Source organism: Chiloscyllium punctatum, chromosome 23 (assembly GCF_047496795.1).
Source record: "Chiloscyllium punctatum isolate Juve2018m chromosome 23, sChiPun1.3, whole genome shotgun sequence".
In the NCBI taxonomy this organism is placed as follows: Eukaryota; Metazoa; Chordata; class Chondrichthyes; order Orectolobiformes; family Hemiscylliidae; genus Chiloscyllium; species Chiloscyllium punctatum.
In genome coordinates, this window is record NC_092761.1 from 71,641,155 (window position 1) to 71,660,469 (window position 19,315).

At 39.0% G+C, this 19,315-nt stretch overlaps 1 protein-coding gene across 6 annotated transcripts in view; it reads right to left on the reverse strand.

Moving 5' to 3' along the window:
- The window catches only part of igsf9bb (immunoglobulin superfamily, member 9Bb), a 682,739-nt gene that overhangs the window by 484,277 nt on the left and 179,147 nt on the right, over positions 1 to 19,315 (reverse strand). For all 6 annotated transcript variants that reach the window (XR_011963911.1, XR_011963912.1, XM_072593172.1 and 3 more), the window contains exon 2: positions 12,075 to 12,272. Coding sequence is in view for 4 of the 6 variants with exons in the window: in XM_072593172.1 (XP_072449273.1) it covers positions 12,075 to 12,272 (198 nt within the window). In the remaining 2 variants the exon portion in view is untranslated. The remainder of the gene's footprint in view (positions 1 to 12,074; positions 12,273 to 19,315) is intronic.

Sequence of the window (19,315 nt, forward strand, 5' to 3'; positions counted from 1 at the left end):
GCGAGCCCTGGCTGACAGATATAAACAGGGGATTTAGAGAGTCTCATGACTTCAAGGCTTGACTCTGACTTGGCTTGCTACAGCCAGTGTGCTATGTACATGTAAATAAAGACTGACTTGGTGATGGGACACCGGCCCCTGTGCAGTTATTTCAAACATCAATGTGATAGAATAAGCTTTCGTTTCACATTCATGTTTTGGAATTCATTCCAAAGTTAGAAGCAACATTGTCAATCAGTTTCTTTAATTATTTGGATAAGGCTATTAATTAACCAAGGTAAAAAAAATCTGTTTTTTCAAATGACTTCTCAAGCACATGTCCCAAAGATTCATTTGCGTTTTGACATCTTGCCCTGGACTTTAGCTCCAAGAGCTTGTTTGGTACTATATAAGTTAACAGGAAAGAAAGGATCACCTCATGTCTCAACCACATTTTGTTTTTAAAGTATCTGTTTTCTATATTGTTTTACAGTAAAGTATCCATTAAACTCCATAGTTGAGTGGGACATGTGCCACAAGAACAGAAGCACACAGCTAGTGCATTTGCTAACATGCTGTTATTGGCAATTCGACTTTCCTTGGGTGATATGGGGTTGGGAGGACAAGGTATCTGTAATCATACTTACAATCTACAACTCTATTTGTGGCTTGTGCTGCATTAACTGGAATAAGATCCCTATGTCAGAGCTTCATATGGAGTCATTTCATGTTCTGCATTGTCAGAGTCCTCCATGTCCCACTGCATTGGAGAGTATGCTAAAGTGCGTTGTGTGACTGATGTGATTGCTGACTGGTCACGTTATAAGGACCTGATCTGTTTCTTATGTTTTCCACAGAAGTTCATTACAAGTATCAACCGTGGCTGAGGTTATTGTGGCTGCTGCTACAATGCCAGAAAGCCACAGAGAAATGAAGGAGAAACTGATGTGCAAACAAGACCAGGATCAGAAGCAACTTCCAGCAGCTCCTGAACAACTCCCCTTGAAAAGGTCATAGCTGACGGTCTCCTCAGGATGCAAAGGTGTTCTGGCCAATATTTGTAATTAAATCAACATCATTAAATACCAATTGTCTGCTCACTAGTATATTGCTGTATTTGGGAGCTTGATGAGTGCAAATTGATTATCCCATTTCTTAGAATACAAATATATCAACACTTCAAAGGGATTTCATAGATGTTCAGTGATCAGAAAAGGTGCTATATAAATGCAAATCCCTCTTTTTCTCCCCTCCACCATGGAAATGGGTTGATTTACCACCTAGAATTTTCTAGATATCCTCTCAGTAAACTCAGATGCGTTTTCCCACATGGGTGCAAGTAAATGTTTCCTCTTGATATTGCAAGAATACTTATAATTCATAGACAGTTGTACAGAGTGGTGTGAATGCAGAATATCCAGAAACAAATTGTCAATGTACTGTCATCTCTCACTAAATTAACATGCAGAGATTTTTTTAATGTCCGCTCTCCCTTCAGAACCAATAAACTAAATACACTCAATTTCAATAACTTCTATACATAAACTCTAGCTATTCATGTTTGCGGACCATATGGAATTTGTAAGTCTCAATTTTTTTTTGTTGCTAATTGTGAATACAACGTAAACAAAAGTAAGGAGAGGCCTCGTTATGAAAACACAAACTCTCAGCATGCAGTGAAATCTGGTTATTTATCCACATAACAGCAATAATTCAAGTGCAAGTCTCACATCACAGCACTGCTGACAGTTAGACTGTAAAATCCTATGATGTGTTGTGTTTCACGCATTCCGAAGCATTTTCTTTAATTAGTTACATACCCATGGGCTTTGATTTTGCTTTTAGTTTCTATATTTTTCAATCTCTCATCAGGTAATTACATTCCAGGCAGCTACATTCCAGAAAGTTACTGAGGGCCTAGCAGGGGAGGTCATTTGAATGTTTTTCTTGGATAATGAGATCCTCGTCATTTTCTATCATTGGAAATCCTTAATTGAAATAATGATAATTAGGGGAGGAATAGTTTATATTCCAAATGTTAATTTAGAAGCCTGATGCTGTCAAATCAGAAATCAAGTTCTACAAAGCAAGAATAGGCCTTGGGTTTTCAACTTAATGTTCAAAGTTATAAAGCAGCAAAGAGGTACTAATGTCAATTTTAGCATTTGACATTTTTTGATCAGGGAAACTGTTCCTCCTCATAAATGGATTGAGAAAGAGAGGCACAGATTTAAGTTAAGTTGCAAAAAATGCAAATGGCAATGTCAGAGCAAACATTTTCACTCAGTTCGAGTCTGGAATGCACTGCTTCAAAGTATGGTGGAGGCAGGTTCAATCAAGGCATTCAAGACTGTATTGCATGCTTATTTGAACAGAAACAATACTCAGGGTTGCAGGTAAAAAGGCAGCAGAATGGCACTGAAATCATAACATTCTTTCCTAGAACGGGTGCAACATGATGGGTTAAATAAAAACCAAAAGAAATGAGGATGCTGTAAACCAAAAGCAAAAGCAGAAATTGATAAAAAAAAAAGCTCAACAGGTCTGGCAATATCTGTGGAGAGAAACCAATTAACGCTTCAGGTTGAGTGGCCATTCCCTGCACAGATGATGCCAAACCTGTTGAGCTTTTCTAGCAATATTTGATGATGGATGAAATAGCCATTTTCTGCACCGTACGCTTGATTCTGTGATCATGGAGTCATACTGTCCTACAGCGCAGAGACAGGCCCTTTGGCTCAAACTGGTCCATGCTGACCAAAATGTCTGTCCACACTAACCCCATTTCCCTGCACATGACCCATACCCTTCTAATCCTTTCCTCTCCATGTATTTGTCCAAATGCCGTTATTAATGTTATTAATGTAGGAGCCTGAATAACTTCCGCTGGCAGCTCATTCCATATGCGTACCACCTTATGTAAAAAATTTCCATTCAAGGTTGAGCTACTGTCTGCCTCTCTGCTCTATCCACAACAACTTCTCACATCCAATAATCGTTAACACTGCCAGACTTGCTGTGTTTCTCTGCATTCGCTGTATTTGTTTCAGATTTCCTGCATCTATAGTATTGTGCTTTATCTCCATTGGAATGTACCCTTTAAAGTTTAGCAGTGCACAGCCTATTATGATCAATTCATGGTCTGTTTAAATACATTTGTGTGTTATTTGTCACTGAATAAAGCCTGTTCTGCACCCTTCCCATAACCTGAATCGCTGACAAATACCATCCAATGAAATTAGTTATTGCAGCCCTGCTAGAGAAAGCATAGGGAGCATGAAGGTAATCAGCGTATTAATCAAGAAGACATGGGTACAACTGTCATGAATATTATGCACTGTGTTCACAATGGAAATGGAAAAGGAATGCACAGGATGGATGACTGTGTAATATTAGAACAAATTAAACCAAAAAGACAGGAGATACTAGAGGGTTTAGCAGCCTTGAAAGTAGATAAATCTTAAGGCCTAAGTGAGATGTATTCCAAGTTACTGAGGGAGTTTAAGGAGGAGAAATCAGGGGCATTGGCAGTAATTAACTGTTAACATTGTCCCATTATTAATCAAGGGAGGAGGGGATAGACTAGGAAATTATAGGCCAGTCAGTCTAACTGCAGGTATGGAAAGTATTAGAAAGAATTCTGAGGGACAGAATATATCTGCACTTGGAGAGATATGGATAAATCAGGGTTAGTTAGCATGGATTTGTGAAAGGTAGGTCCTGCTTGATATATTTGATTGAATTGCTTGAGGAGGTAATTAGGAGTGCTAAAATGGATAATGTATTGGATGTGGTTTTCATGGAGTTTAGCAAGGTTTTTGATAAGGTCCCTCATTGTGGACTGCTGAAGGAAGTAGGAGTACATGGGACTGATGACAATATGGCATGTTGTGTACAAAACTAGCTGAGAGACAGGAAGCAGAGAGTGATGGTAGAAGGATGTTTATGTGACTGAAAGTTTATTTCCAGTGTGGTTCTGCAGGTCTTGAGTTGAGTTCTTTGTGGTTTGTAGTGGACATGATGATTTGGGTGTAAATATGGAGGGTATGATGAAAAGGTTTGCAAGTGACAAGAAAATTGGTAGGATGGTCATTAGCAAGGAGGATAATAATAAACTGCAAGAGGAAGTTATCAACAGACTGCTCAGCTCAGCACACTGTTAGCAAATCAAATTGAATTTGGGAAAGTATGAGATTATACACTTGGGTGGGCTAACGAGGCAAGGGATTATACTCTGAATGGCAGAACCCTGACAAGTATTGAAATCAAAGGGACCTTGACATGCATTTCCACACATCCCTGAAGGTAGCAGGGTCGGGGTATAATATGGTTAAGAGAGCTATGGAAGCAAAAAGCTCCTCCAGTAACTTTAACGGGGTATTTGTTTTGAAGTTCAGAGAAAGCGTGAGAAACATGGTATAAATGGAGTCAGACCTTGGCAATTCAGCAATTCCACTCAGTTGAGTGGGGGTGTTCACTTCAATTCTGTCTTTTTGCATTGCTGTTATACTTTGGCTCATTTTTCTGAAGGTTTTACTGGATTTCAGCAGTTAAACCTTGTGGGCACCTCACCAATGTGCACATACAGAGAGATCAATTTCATAATACATGCTTTGCTGATGGCCATATTCAAATAAAGCAGATATATGAATCCCAGAAACAGAATAACCCCAATGACATTATCCTTCGCTTATTTTAACTTCCTAATTGCTATTGTTTGCTACCTGCAACATTTAATCCTGAGATTCTGATTCTAATTCTGATTCTAAAATTATAGTCCAACAGGTTTGTTTGAAATCACAAGCTTTCGGAGCATTGCCCCTTCATCATTTCACCTGAAGGGACAACACTCCGAAAGCTTGGGATTTCAAATAAATCTGTTGGACTATAACCTGGTGTCGTGTGACTTCTGATCTTGTCCACCCCAGTCCAACACCAGCACCTCCACATTCAAAACAGAGGAAAAGATGAAGTGATAATACTGTCCTGAATGGATCAAATTGGATTTTCATTTAATTTATGGCCAGTTATTGATTGCAATTACCTATGCTTGCTTGAAGAATCTTTCCCATTTCTTTTTCTTTTGAAAATTAAATACACTGTTTAACACATGTGATGAGCACATTTATAATGCATCATTCACTTTCCCACCAATTCAGTTTGAAACTATTTCAATTAAATGTGAAAAAAGATCCCATTTTTCAGGAATGATGATTTCCCTGTTAATGTTTCAGCTTTTATTCTGCTTAGTGCTGGATAATGTTCATATTATCAATGTACTGTAGACAGGACAATAATATGTCTAACAAAAGCTATCTTTCTATCTTAACTAATGTAAAGTAAAGCAATTGAATCGATTTTCATCAGGATAGGGATCATCCACAATTCCTGCAAATACTTAAAAACAATGAGCGAAATGTGGTTCCGCATTTGTAATGAAGTAAATTGTAATGAAGTGGCACCAAAAACAAGTTGTAACTGGTAGCAGGGTTGGGATCAAAGCATCCACCTTCCATCATGTGGAAATGCAATTACTTTAAACAACAGAATTGTCCAGAGTGAAGATTGTGCTAAATCATGATCGATGGAGCATGTAACAGATTTCTCATGATATCCGGACTCGGTATTTCCAAAGGGAGTAGGAAGCCATCTGCTCATGGCTGTAGCATAACTGTAACTGCAATTATAAATACAACTGTAATGTATCTATATATACATTAAGAAAATCTTTTAATGAGCTTTCATAACAAATACAACAGGAGGAAATTCAAAACTGTGCTTTGATCACTCACTCTTTGCATATATTTCTTGGTAACTTATGGCTTTTTGTCAGATATTGAAATGAAAGAAAACAGAAAGGGTATTACATGATATTACCAAACTATGACTTTTCTCTTGTACTGTGTGGCTCTTTGCAAATCTGGCAAGTCAAGACAGAGTGTTTGTCTCATTTTTCTCCTGAGTCAACTCCATTCAAGTTCCAACTTAGTGGGACATATCATTATCTTTTGTTGCCTTGGTGCCTCATTATTTGTGATGCAATGATTTCTTCAAAAAGGTTCTACTTTAGGAAAGCTGTCTTCATTATATTTATCATTATGATAATTCAAAATATACAATAAGAATCAATATTGCTATTCATCTTGAACAGTTGACAGGATGATTTGCAAGGGGAACTGAGACATTAAGCTTTTTGCCCAAATATCCTCAATCATTTCACTTAGTAATATCCTCACCAAACCTGGACAATCTAAGGTCTCACTCAATTTAATGTGAGGTTGTTGCCTTTCTTTCTTATCCATTCATGGAATGTAGATGTCACTGGCTGGGCCATCATTTAATGCTCATCCCTAGCTGCTCTTGGGGAGGTGGTGATGAGCTGTTTTTGTGAACCATTACATTGATTGATGTAGGTAGGTCCACAATGCCCTCAGGGAGCAAGTTGCAGAATCTTGACCAAGTGACACAGAAGAGAAAGCGATATATTTCCAAGTCAGGGTGATGACTGGTTCAGAGGGGTTTTTGCAGTTAGTGGTGTTCACACATATCTGCATCCCCTCTCCTTTTTGACAGCAGTGGTAATGGATTTGGAAGAAGCCTCAATAAATTTCTGCACAGCATCTTGTATATGGGATACACTGCTGCTACTACTGAGTGCCAGTGTTAGATGTGGATGTGCTGCCAATCAAATGGCCTGCTTCATCTTGGATATTGTCAAGGTTTCTTGAGTGCTGCTGGAGCTACACTCCCCTAGGCAAGTTGAAGCATTTTATCACATTCCTGACTTGTTCCTTGTAGGCGATGGACAAGCTTGCGGATCCAGGAGGTAGCAGGATTCCAACCTTCTAACCTTGTTCTTGCATTTACAGTATTGATATGACCCAATCCAGTTGAAATTCTGGTCAATGGTAACCCAGGGTGTTGATAGTGGGGAATTGATGATGATAACACTATTGAGTGTTAAGGGACAATGGTTAGATTCTCTTTTCTTGGAGATGGGCAATGCAATCACAAATGTTACTTGCCATTTTTCAGCCCAAGCCTGGATCTTGTCCATGTCTTGCTGCATTCAGATATGAACTGCTTAAGTATCTGAGGAATCACAATGGTACTGAAAGTTTTGCAATTGTCAGCAAACATCCTCAAATGTGACCTTATGATGGAGGGAAGATCATGATGAAACATGATGGGCTGAATACACCACACTGAGGACCATCTTCAGGAAAATCCCAGACTGATCACCAATAACCACAATTATCTCCCTTAGTGCCAAATATGACTGCACTCAGCAAAGAGATTCCCCTTTGGTTGCCATTGACTGTAACTTGCTAGGATTCCTTAAAACCAAACTCAACCAAATGCAACCTTGATGACAAGGTTGTCACTCTCACCTCACCTCTGGAATTCAGCTCTTTTGACCATGTTTGAACCAAGGTCAGTAGCTGAGTAACCCTGGCAGAACTCAAGTTATTGCCTCGTGGGGGATGATTGAAGCACTAGTGATGACACTTTTCTTTACTTTATAGATGAACATGAGTAGACTGATGGGGTGGTAATTGGCTGGGTTGGATTTGTCCTGCTTTTTGTGTACAGGACATGTACACTGTTGGGTGGGTGCCAATGCTATAGCTGTACTGCAACAGCTTGGCTAGGAAATGGCAAATGCTAAAGCACGTATCTTCAGTATCATTGTTGGAATATTATCAGCATCTACAGCCTTTGCAGTATCCAGTGATTCCAGCCATTGCATGATCCCACATGGTGTGAATTGAATAAGACTAGCATCTGTGATGCTGGGAATCTCTGGAGGAGGCAGAGATGGATCATTACATGGTATTTCTCACTGAAGTTCACTGCAAATTCTTTAGCCTTCCCTCTTGCATTGATGTATTGGGCTCTGATTTCCCTGAGGATAAGGGTATTTGTGGAGTTCCAGTTGGATGTGGCTGGAGTGCAGAGCTTAGGTCTGATCCATTGCTCATGGCATTGCTTAGCTCTATCAGTTGCTGCTTATGCTGTTTGGTACACAAGAACTGCTATTCTGTATTTTGCCATGTTGACACTTCAGTCTTAGATATGCCTGGTGCTGTTCCTTCCATGCAATCCTGTACTCCTTATTGAACTATGGTTGGTCCCTTGTTTGATGTTAATGGTAGAATGAGGAATATGCCTGGCCATGACACTACAGATTGTGTTGAAGTGCAATTCTGCTGCTGCTAGGAGCCCATGGATGTCTAGTTTCGAATTGCCAGATCTGTTCAAAGTCCATCTCATTTAGCATAGTCATAGTGTCCACACAACATGATAGAGGATACTCACAATGTAAAGGAAGGATTATGTCTCCGCAATGACAGTGTGGTGGCCGCTTTGACTGATACTGTCAATGTCAGATGGATCTGCATCAGATAGACACTTGTTTGTGCCTCACTGCTTGCAGCAAACCCAGAGAAGCAGCAATGTCCTTTAAGACTTGACTAGTTTAGTCAGTCAGGCTGCTTCCAAGGGTATTCTGTGTAAGATGTGATCCTGTGTGCATTACTATGTCAGGCCGTTGCTCGTTTAGTCTGTGAGACAGCTCTCCAGTTTGGCACAAGCCCCCAGATAGTGATAAGAAGTGCTTCACAAGGTTGATAGATTTCAGTATGATTTTGTCATTTGATTCCAAACTCGGGTGACTATCTGTGTGAAGTTTGCATATTCTCCCTGTGTCTGCATGTGTTTTCTCCAGTTGGTCTGGTTTCCTTCCACAGTCCAAAGATGTGTGGGCTGGATGGATTGGCCATGCTAAATCACCCATGGTGTTCAGGGACATGCAGGCTAGGTGGGATGGCCATAGAAAATGCATGTTACGGGAATGGGATGGGTAGGTCTGCATGGGACGCTCTTCATAAGGTCAATGTGGACTCAATGCCTGCTCCACACTGTATATGATAATTGACTGCTGCTGTCCATCAATTTCAATTTGGAGATTTCTCCATTTACTACCATTTGCTTTAAAACTGTAATATCAATCCTCAGTCTTTTGTCATTCACACATTTTGTTGAGTGAATGTCATCCTCCAGTGACTTATTATTAACATAGAGCTCATTGGGAATTGCTGCTGAAAGTCCTATTAAAATTTCTTTCAATATTTTCACCAAGATAATTGCCATATTTATCACTTCACTAAGAGTGAGTGTTGCTGTTGCTAATGTATTCCTACTGTTCTTCACATTGTTTTAGCTTCCCAACTTTATAGAATCTGAACTGTTGATCAAGGTTTATTTCTGATGGGGAAGACTCAGCCATTGTATTTAACTGTAAAAACATTTACCTTTACTTTCCGCAAGAAAAAAGACATAAACTTTCCTGAACATCAGAACCCATCACATAAATTTGCATAAGAAGTTGCACTATAAATAACAGGTTTCATTTTCCAGGCATCTCCCAGAGACATTTCTGATTTCCCAGTGATCTTGTTAAACTATACCACTCTATCTTGCCTACTCTCACTGCTACTGTTTGACATCTCCCTCCTATTAAGTGGATTCCTGTCAGTGGTCTGTGATCTTTCTAGGGACATCAACCAACTGTAATTTTTATTTCCTTTATCCCATACTTTTTAATCCTTAGCCATTAGTTTGTTGAAATTTCTTGATAAGGGAAAACTTTTCCTTTGGTTTTATTTTTACAAATATCACATCATTCAGTAGCTCTTCTTTAAACTTTAGATTACTTTGTGGAAACAGGCCCTTCGGCCCAACAAGTCCACACCGACCCGCCGAAGCGCAACCCACCCAGACCCATTCCCCTATATTTACCCCTGCACCTAACACTATGGGCAATTTAGCATGGCCAATTCACCTAACCTGCACATTTTTAGACTGTGGGAGGAAACCGGAGCACCCAGAGGAAGCCCACGCAGACACGGGGAGAATGTGCAAACTCCACACAGTCAGTCACCTGAGGTGGGAATTGAACCCGGGTCTCTGGCACTGTGAGGCAGCAGTGCCACCGTGCCACCCACAACTTATCAGCTACCATCCCTTATGTATCCTTAATTAAACGTTTAAACTTTAACCTTAGTCAAGCAAAAGCTTCTAAGACAGTACCATCCAAAACCAGAACCACTGGTTCATCCAGAAGGAGAAAGGCAACAGATTTGGGAACACTGCCACCTGCAAGCTCCCCTCCAAGCCTCACACCATTCTGGCTTGGAAATATACCACCATTCCTTCATGGATCAAAATACTGGAACTCACTTCCTCACTCATTGCAGTTGTATCTACATCAAATGAACAGAAGAGGCACAAGAAAGCAGCTCACTATCATATCTCAAGGGCAACTAGTGATGAATAATAAGCATTGGCCAGCCAATAATGCCACATCTCATGAATGAATGAAGAAGAAGCTTCAGATCTCCTGCTTGCCTTGGCAATGCTTACCTCTCCTGATTAGTAGCTCTCTTTTCAGAGCCAATGGCTGCATTAAGAGCCTGTCCATCATCTGAATTGTATCATGAGTCTGGAAGCAAACTATTAAGAGACTGTCTGTGGTAAAATCACTGAGCTAGTCCTGCTGCTGTCAAAAGCCAGCTCTGGATCTGCTTATGGCCTCAGACGCAGAGCCTGAAGTAAAATTCACCCCTGTGAATCAGAGGAGTAAGGGTTAAGTGAAGGGTGAGACGACTAAATGTTTGCTTCGAAATATAGGAATCGGCTGAATGCAGAAACATCCAGAAATGTAAAATGTGAGTCAGTAGGTAGGATTCACATAGTTGTTCAGCATACAACTGGATGATAAATGCCAGCTCCCAGTGGCATCAGGGAATGAAAAGGCCAACAAACCTGCTGGACAATGCAGCTGGTCATTGACTAAGCCATAGCTAGAAACTGTGTGTTACAAGTTTAGCTTTTAATATTTTTCTCAGAGTCAAGACAATTACCTCCTGGTGGACAGTAACAACCTTTCCTGATGGTAATTAAAAGCTTATCAAAGCTGACCATGTTTTGAGATTATTCTCTTGTACAAATGATTTTTTAATATATCTTTCTAAATAAATGTTCTGATCCTCAAAGGTTTGTTTGCCTGAAGGCTGAATATTTTATTGTCATGGAAAGAGACACCATTTGTTATTGAGTTTGTTTGCTGTGAGAATAGCTACTGACAGGAAGTGAGAGAGGGAAAGCATATGAGAGTGAGAATGTAAATGGAAGAGCAAGATCCAGTGAGAAAATGAGAGAGTGACTGGGAATGAGAGAAAGTGAGTGCAAAAGAGAGAAAGAGAATGGCAGATTGGAAACGGAAGAGTGATTGGGTAAAAGAAATGTACAGGCCTAATTTATACAAAATGACTCAAAGCTAATGCCTTCAGTAAAATAGCAGACACAGTGATTTTATATTAGATATTCATGCTAATATAACAGAGCTATTGGAGATATTGGAGGTCAGACACAAATATATGGTTTTGAAATTAAAAGCCAGAAAGTTAATTTTGTGGTACTCCTACAATACCTGAAAAATAAACACGTTTTGTTTTATGCTTGATTTGCTTTTCATAAAGAAACTTGCTTTCTGGAAAGTCTAGCTTTATTTAACCAGACAGGAACTGAAAATCAGTCAAACTGATTGAAGGAGCCGAATGACCTTCAGCCCCCTGTCACAAGATTGAAAGTACATGGAGAGGTTTTGAATGCTGACAATACTCAGAAGAGTTTTATGTTTGACTGTTCTTTCCAGTTGAATAGAATTGCTGTGGCTTCCACATCAGACTTTATAGAATGTGAACTGTGGATCAAGGTTTGGTTCTGATGGGGAGGACTCAGCTACTAGATTTAACTGTAAAAACAATTACCTTCCATTTTAGTTGCTGAAGACCTGCAAAGAGAATTGACAGCGAAAACAATGATACATCAACAGCATTGTCATGTGGGCCAGACACTCAAACAAAACGCTTGTCAGAATTTCGAAAAATTGCAGTTTAATTCTAACTATACACTCATGTTGTGTAGGAGTATTCATTACACCATATGGCACCATGCCATTCTCTACTATTTATTTGATATCTCTTTGTACATTGAGTTGGTCTGCAATGTGTTAACTCTGTATGTCCTACCTGCATATTCAGGGTCCACATGAGGAGGATAGAAGCCAAATTTGATGAATATCGGGATGGGAACTCCAAACTTAAACCACTCAACCACATAAGGGGGTTGTTGTCCTGTCACTGGGTGCACCACATCACATCCCAGAATCACGCTGTCACCAGCACGGGCAGTCACAAACTGAGGCTCCTCCCTTACACTGTGGGCACCTGTAAAGAAACAAACAAAGATCAGCTCTTCAAACATGGGTGAGGTCGATTTCTTGCCATTACTCCAAGTGCAGCATTACTTAGAGCACAGAGTATTAGAATTGTTTATTTGTGTTGCATTCTTCTCATAAGTCATACTCCGAATGAAACAGGATATGAGCAACACTACAATAATGTTTATCAAATATTTTAAGGCAGAGATAGTAAGATTATTGACTAATGATGGTGTCAATGGTTATCAAGGGGTAGCAGGAATGTGGAATTAGAGCCATGGTCAGACCAGCCATGATCCTGTTGTATTGAGAAGCAGGCTCAAGAGACTGAATGGCTTACGCCTGGTCCTAGTTGGAAGCCTCAATGCATGGAGAGCATTGTCTATATTAGCCCATTGTCTATATTAGCCATGCAATTGTGATACAAAAACATTGCACTTCTGAAGGGATGAAGACTTCAGTTTTCATGACTGACCACTCCCCTTTCATTATACAGGTTACTTCTAAAAAGTCTCATCTGTTTATGTATAAACAAAAAGGCTTCCCAATACCCTTTACATCTCTGTACCAACCCAGCTGATTTGGAGCCCGGACTGTTTTACAACCTCTTTGAAGAGTATCAAGGACACGATATCCTTGAGAAAAGGAACAACTTTTGGAAAAACAACTAGCTTTGTGACTGAAGTTTGATCATCCCTGCATTCATTACTTTATAACTTTCCATTTTCCCAGAGCTGTTGGAAAAATATCCTACAAATTTGGTCATGCAATGGACGCCCATGTTTCTGATCTGAACCTCCAGAAGACAAGACTCCCTGGCAAGAGAGCAAAGATATTGCCAGGTGTGGTACCATACCACATACTACATGGAACATTTTCTTCATGAGCGCATTATATTTGCATTGGCTAATAAGGGTGCACCATACATTATAAGAAGTATGGCAGTAAGCTGCTCTTATCTATCTGATGTTTAAAAGCATATGAGTCACTGCCATCAAAAACTAGGCTAACATTTGAAAGTGTTGCAGATTTACTCAATGCATATTCCAATACTCTATGGAAGGATTTGGAAAGTCAATATATTTCATGCTCCACCATATTTACTTTGACTCCAGTTGTGCTTTGAGCAGTCTTTCAGAAAAAGTACATGAGAAAAATGGATTAAACTGGTGTACAGTCTGTGCACATTAGATAATATGTAAATATAATACATTACAATCACTGCAATGGTATTTCACACTCTCTGGAATAAAATACTATGCTTTTTGTAATGGAGCGTCACCCAAAACATTAAATAATATTGTGGCATCCAACACATTGTTAATGTGGTAGTGGTCTGCTCGGTGGCAGTGTGATATTACCCAGTACTCAGGTCATATGGTACACCACAAAATACCTGAAAGCAGCAGGTTCATTGCATTAATAAGGAAGGCTGAAGGAGCTCTAGTTATGACATTTTGTAATTAAGTTATACTCACATTAGTGAGCAAAATAACAACTTTATCTCTAACAGATTTTATCTAAATACCTGTTTTAACATTTCAGATAAAATTGCTGGCTTGGAAGGAAGTGTTAGCAGAAGAGAAATGAAATAATGTGTTTGAGGGGTAAGCGCAAAATACCATATTCATTACTAACAACACCAAACCAGCACTTATTGGATTGTTCCTTCAACATACATAAACTCCAGCTAATAGGAACTGGATTTGTATTCAGAAAGCTTACGTTAATGTATCTCAGTAAATACCATATGGAAGGACACAGAATTGTTAATTGATTCAGACTGTCCGAACAACACTGTCACCAGGAAAGTTATTCATATTACCTTCTGTGGAAAGTGACTTACTCCTCTTTTGTACCCAAAATGCGTGGATGTCACCTTGGACTGGAAAATTATCCACTGAACTCATCACATCTACACTGGTTTATAGTAAAAATTAGGATGAACTCCCATGCAGACACTCACTGCAACATAATGGTGCAAACACACTCAGCTTGCTGTGTACTGCAATACTGACCCTAATTAACCGTCCTGCAGTAAAACTCCTCTGCTTCATGTTACTTGAGCTCCCATAGAAAGATCACAGATGTGCAGCTGAACACTGCTTTTCGAATGGTGTCAGGGACACTTCAGTTCATTTACCCTGAGTGGCTCCTACTGCTCTCCTTCAATGTCCCACTGCCATTCAATATGAGAACCACCCCACTCCACTTCATTCACAAGTTCTTGCGAAACTCATCACAAAATTGCTTAAACATGTCCCTGCCAGTAAAACAGCAGCCAATACTCAACTCACTGGAGTTAACCCAGTATCCTTGATAATAACACAATATAGGACATCTACAAGTAGGAATACACAACAATGTATAAAAGAATGGGAATAGCAAAAATAAAGGCAATTTGAGGATTCAGTGTGAGGACCAGAGAGAGAGAGAGAGAGACATAATCCATTCCAGAAAAAGTGCTGTCTGCACTGACACAGACCCCAACCAGTCCACTCAGACTTCTTTGAAGATGCTTGGTTTGGGAGGTTATTTAGGTAAGGCTTTAGATGAAAGATCAACTTCAAACATGGAAGTACACAGAACTGTTGGTAAACTTGTGGCATGGCATGTGGTTTAGTTGAAGGCAGGCAATAAAATATCAGGATAAATGATAATTGGTGGATGGTATTGAGTGAAATTCTTCAACAATCTGTAATGGGTTCTTAGCGTTGTGACCAGAAGTCAGTTGTGACTCAGTTCTTGCTGTATAATGGTTTTGAAAGGGTCAGTGTCAGAGATTGCATTAAGCTTCATTCATCTGGTGATATCATATATTCTTGGTGAGAAAATCAGAAGCCTAGAACTCCTAATGGGTTCCTAATAGTCATAGTAATAGCCTGTACCTATTGTTATCATGTAATAAATTATATCTTCTTGTTAACACGAATGTTCCCTCTTGTCAAGACTCATTCGTGATTCAACCTCCACTACTGTTAATCAACTAGATCATAAGGCCTATAAAGGAAGGAGGGTGGGTGGCAACACATTGCCCTAACCATTACCTGGTTCCACAGCACAAACAAGGATTCTTTTGCTTCAGAGAAAGACAGTTATGCATTCAAACACTACGCAAAGGATTTGAATAATTCAATGTACGTTGAACTTCAATGTAGTGTCGATGGAGTGTTGCACAGTCAGAGGTGCAGTCTTCTAATGAGATGTTAATCAAGACCCAGTTTTCCTTCTCATTAGGCAGGTTGGGGGATACTGGATCCCATAGCACTGTTTTAAGAAGAACAGAGGAGTCATCCCCAGTATGCTGGGCAAAATCTATCTTTTAAGTGACATCACAAAAGAGATTATCTGTTCATTATCACATTGATGCCTTCTAGGATTTGTCATGTGCAAATTAGCTGCTAGCATTTCCTACATTATAAGAGATCATACTTCAAAAATACTTTATTAATTACAAAGCACTTGAGGATATCCTGTAGTTATGATCAAAATTATATAAATGTAATTTGTTTTATTCTTTCATATATTGATGACATAGATGAACAAATAAAAGACTGTACATTCAAGTTTATGGTGGTTGTTAGAACACAAAATAATTTATGTAGATGGAATATAAATGGTTATACTATGAGGTCGGTAGCATGGAGGCATAATTAATAATCCAGACAATATCAATTAAAATCTTACTATCGCAATAATTTGAACAATGTTTATAACATCTGGAAATGAAAGTTGGCATGACTTAAAAAAAGCACCAAGAAACTTCAGAATGTTATAAAGTTCAATTCTCTAATGACCCCTGGAGAAAAGAATCTGCCAACCTTAGTTGGTCTGGTCTACTTATGACTCCGGTCCTTCAGTACTGTGGCTGATTCTTAAATTTTCACTGAGATGGCCCAATAAATGCCAACTCATGGCAACTAAGGATAGAGAACAAATACTAGCTTTACTTGTTTAAAGAACAGTGACAAAGAAAGGAAGTACAGTAGCAACATTCATAGATTAAGTGATTGGCAAAACTAGCATGAGATCAAGATAGGGAAGTGTGAGGTTATATAGTTTATTTGTAAGAAAGAGCAAATGTCTTCCTAATATCATGAGACTCAGTGATATGGATGAGTGAAGGGCTTTAAATATCCATGGGACAATAAGTTGTTGAACAAGACCAAAAAATATCTAAAAAAATCTCATTCCTGAAGAAGGGCTCATGCCCGAAACATCAATTCTCCTGCTCCTTGTATGCTGCAAAATATGAAATGGGCCAACAAGGAATAATATCAGGCATGGATAGGGTGAATAGCCAAGGTCTTCTTCCTAGAGTGGGGGAATCCAAAACTGGAGAGCACAGGTTTAAGTGAGAGGGGAAAGATTAAAAAAGGACCTGAGGATTAACTTCTTTTTATGTAGAGGGTGGTGCATGTATGGAATGAGTTGCCAGAGGAAGTGGTAGAGGCAGATACTATTACATCTGAAAGGCATCTGGATGAGTATGTGAATACAAGGGTTCAGAGGGATACGGGTCAAATGCTGGCAAATGGGACTAGGTCTGATTGGGTTGCCTGGTCGGTACAGGCAAGTCGGACCGAAGGGTCTGTTTCCGTGCTGTATGACACTATAAATAGTGTCTCATTGAAACGGTTGTGCATGTCAGAATTTCTTGTTTCTGATCAAAATTGACAAAACTCAGGCTGACTTCTTTGGTAAAGTACAGATGTGAAGGGCTGAATTCCACATTCCTATGAGATTGGTCCACAATTGCCACACACAGTGTGCATTATTACCTAAGTGACTTTGTGTCTGTCATGTCTCTGTGTCTCCTGTGCAGTGAATGAAATAGGGCATGAACAACAAAAGCCAGCCATTAAACCCACTCAATCCGCAGATCACATGCAATTCCCTGAATTAGTCAATAATTCAGTGCAATCAATCAGTCTCCTGAAACTATAAGTAATTGCATGTAACTTCCCAAAAAGTAAGGTTCTATGGAATATTTTGATGATTCCTAAAGATAATAAAACTGCGGCAATTTAATCCAACTTCATAAACCAAACTAACTAATTACTCCCCACAGATGACTGTCCCAGCAATACAGAAAATGCATTGCATGAAACCTGTGGGCTGAAAAATCCCTTCCACTTAATAATAGCCTTTGTTTTGTTTCCCTTTGATATTTTTAGGATGCTAGAAGGGTTCAGATTTGGGCCAAGCTTGAAGTGATCCCAGTGAACTATTGGCTTGCAAGTATGCCTGAAATGATGTAATTAAGTGGTTCACTCCACCCATTCGAAGAACTCTTGTACCCACCTATGACATCTCTTATGTCACTGACTTTATTTTGGAGATTACAGAGAAAGGTCCAGAACTAATGTGGAGCCCTTTTACTGGATTCCACTTCAAATATAAAGCAGTAATCCTTAATCTTGGTGCTCATTATGCCCTGGGGAAATGTGAAATCCTAGTTCCATTCTTAAACTAGTATCAGCCTACCTTATATAATCAAATTGATTATGCAACAAACAATTAACTGCTTTTACCTCAAGGTTAAGGCAGGTTATTATTACTTCTCCTGTAATGACTATCACTTCAGGTATAATATTATGTTCACAATGTGTTATCTGCCTGATACCAATTGGCAAGCTTTTTCAAAGAGTTCGTAGAGACACAAGGGGCTGAATTATGTCTTTCTGTCTAATTCCATGATACCAACAGACCATATCAGATGCTTGTGAAAGTGTAAAATTCAGATGATGCATTTCAACACATAGACAGACAAATGTACAGCCAGAGTAACAACATAACCTGCTCTCTCCAACTTCTGGAGTACGGAAGATTCAAAGTGCAAAGTTATAAGTTGGTATTTTTGCCTCCATTACTCTCCCTTCACTCTATCCTCCTTTCAAGTCAAGTATAATGTTTATGATAATAGCGACGAAACACTGACAATGCTGGAACATGTCTACAATTCTGACTTCTTGTCTCAGTTCAGAGATTATTAATCAATAAAGTGCATGTCTACTATCTGTTACTTAAGAACATGAACATGTTTTTACATAATGCCATTTAATTCAAGCTAATCACCTGCTGTGAGCTGATTGAATTTAAATCCAATAAATTATAAAATGAAGTTGCGTGAAGTCTAAATGTGTAGATCAAAGTGGTACAACTTTGTTTTCATTAAAAAGCTGACAAAATAACTTTGCTCGAAGCACTGAATTGATTTATATGGATGCACTCCAGTAATGCGTGACGAAACTTTTAAAGGTATATATGCCAGCAGCTGAATGGACCTCGCACATTTTAATGTAATTAACACATTGCTAATGGTTTTAAAAATATTATTTTAAATTACTGTGAAATTTAAATTATGTCCTATGTTTGCCTTGGAGAAGGTCTTTAAAAAATGTTTCTTTCAGGAAATTCAATTGAATGAAGATCACACAAGGGGTCATATGAAGTTTCTTTTATTTTGTTGTTGATTCCTCAGGAGACTTTTATGTGTCTGAAGAGGCTTTTTAAAAATTTAAATTGAAGTCAATCTCTTGCATTTTTCATGATATTACAGCTTTTATTGCAAGTGCATACTAACGTCTATTCAAGGTGTGTTACTGCCTCAGTACTCCAATGAGTATCACCTCAGCTTTTATCGGTGCTGCTTAATGATCCATAGCATTGTCAACAATATTGCCTACACAAAGAGTGAAATGCGTGCCATGCACCAATCAACTCAGGATATAACACCGAGGTTGGGGTACGTGCTATTGGTCAAATAACAAATAGGTCAAAGTCTTCCACAAAGCTTGTAATATTCAAGCTGAAGTGTTTTGCAATATATGTTACGAATGCTATGAATAAGGTATATTTTTGGAAAATATGTGATAAGTACAAGATAACACAAGGGGAGAATAATAAAGAATGTGTGCAATTACATACTGTATACCTGTAGAATAATATGTTAAATGGTGAATAACTTTGGCTGCAGCATGTGTCATCGATGGCAATAATACTTTGAATAAAGCATCTGATACGCAAAGGATGTAATAAGTTACAACG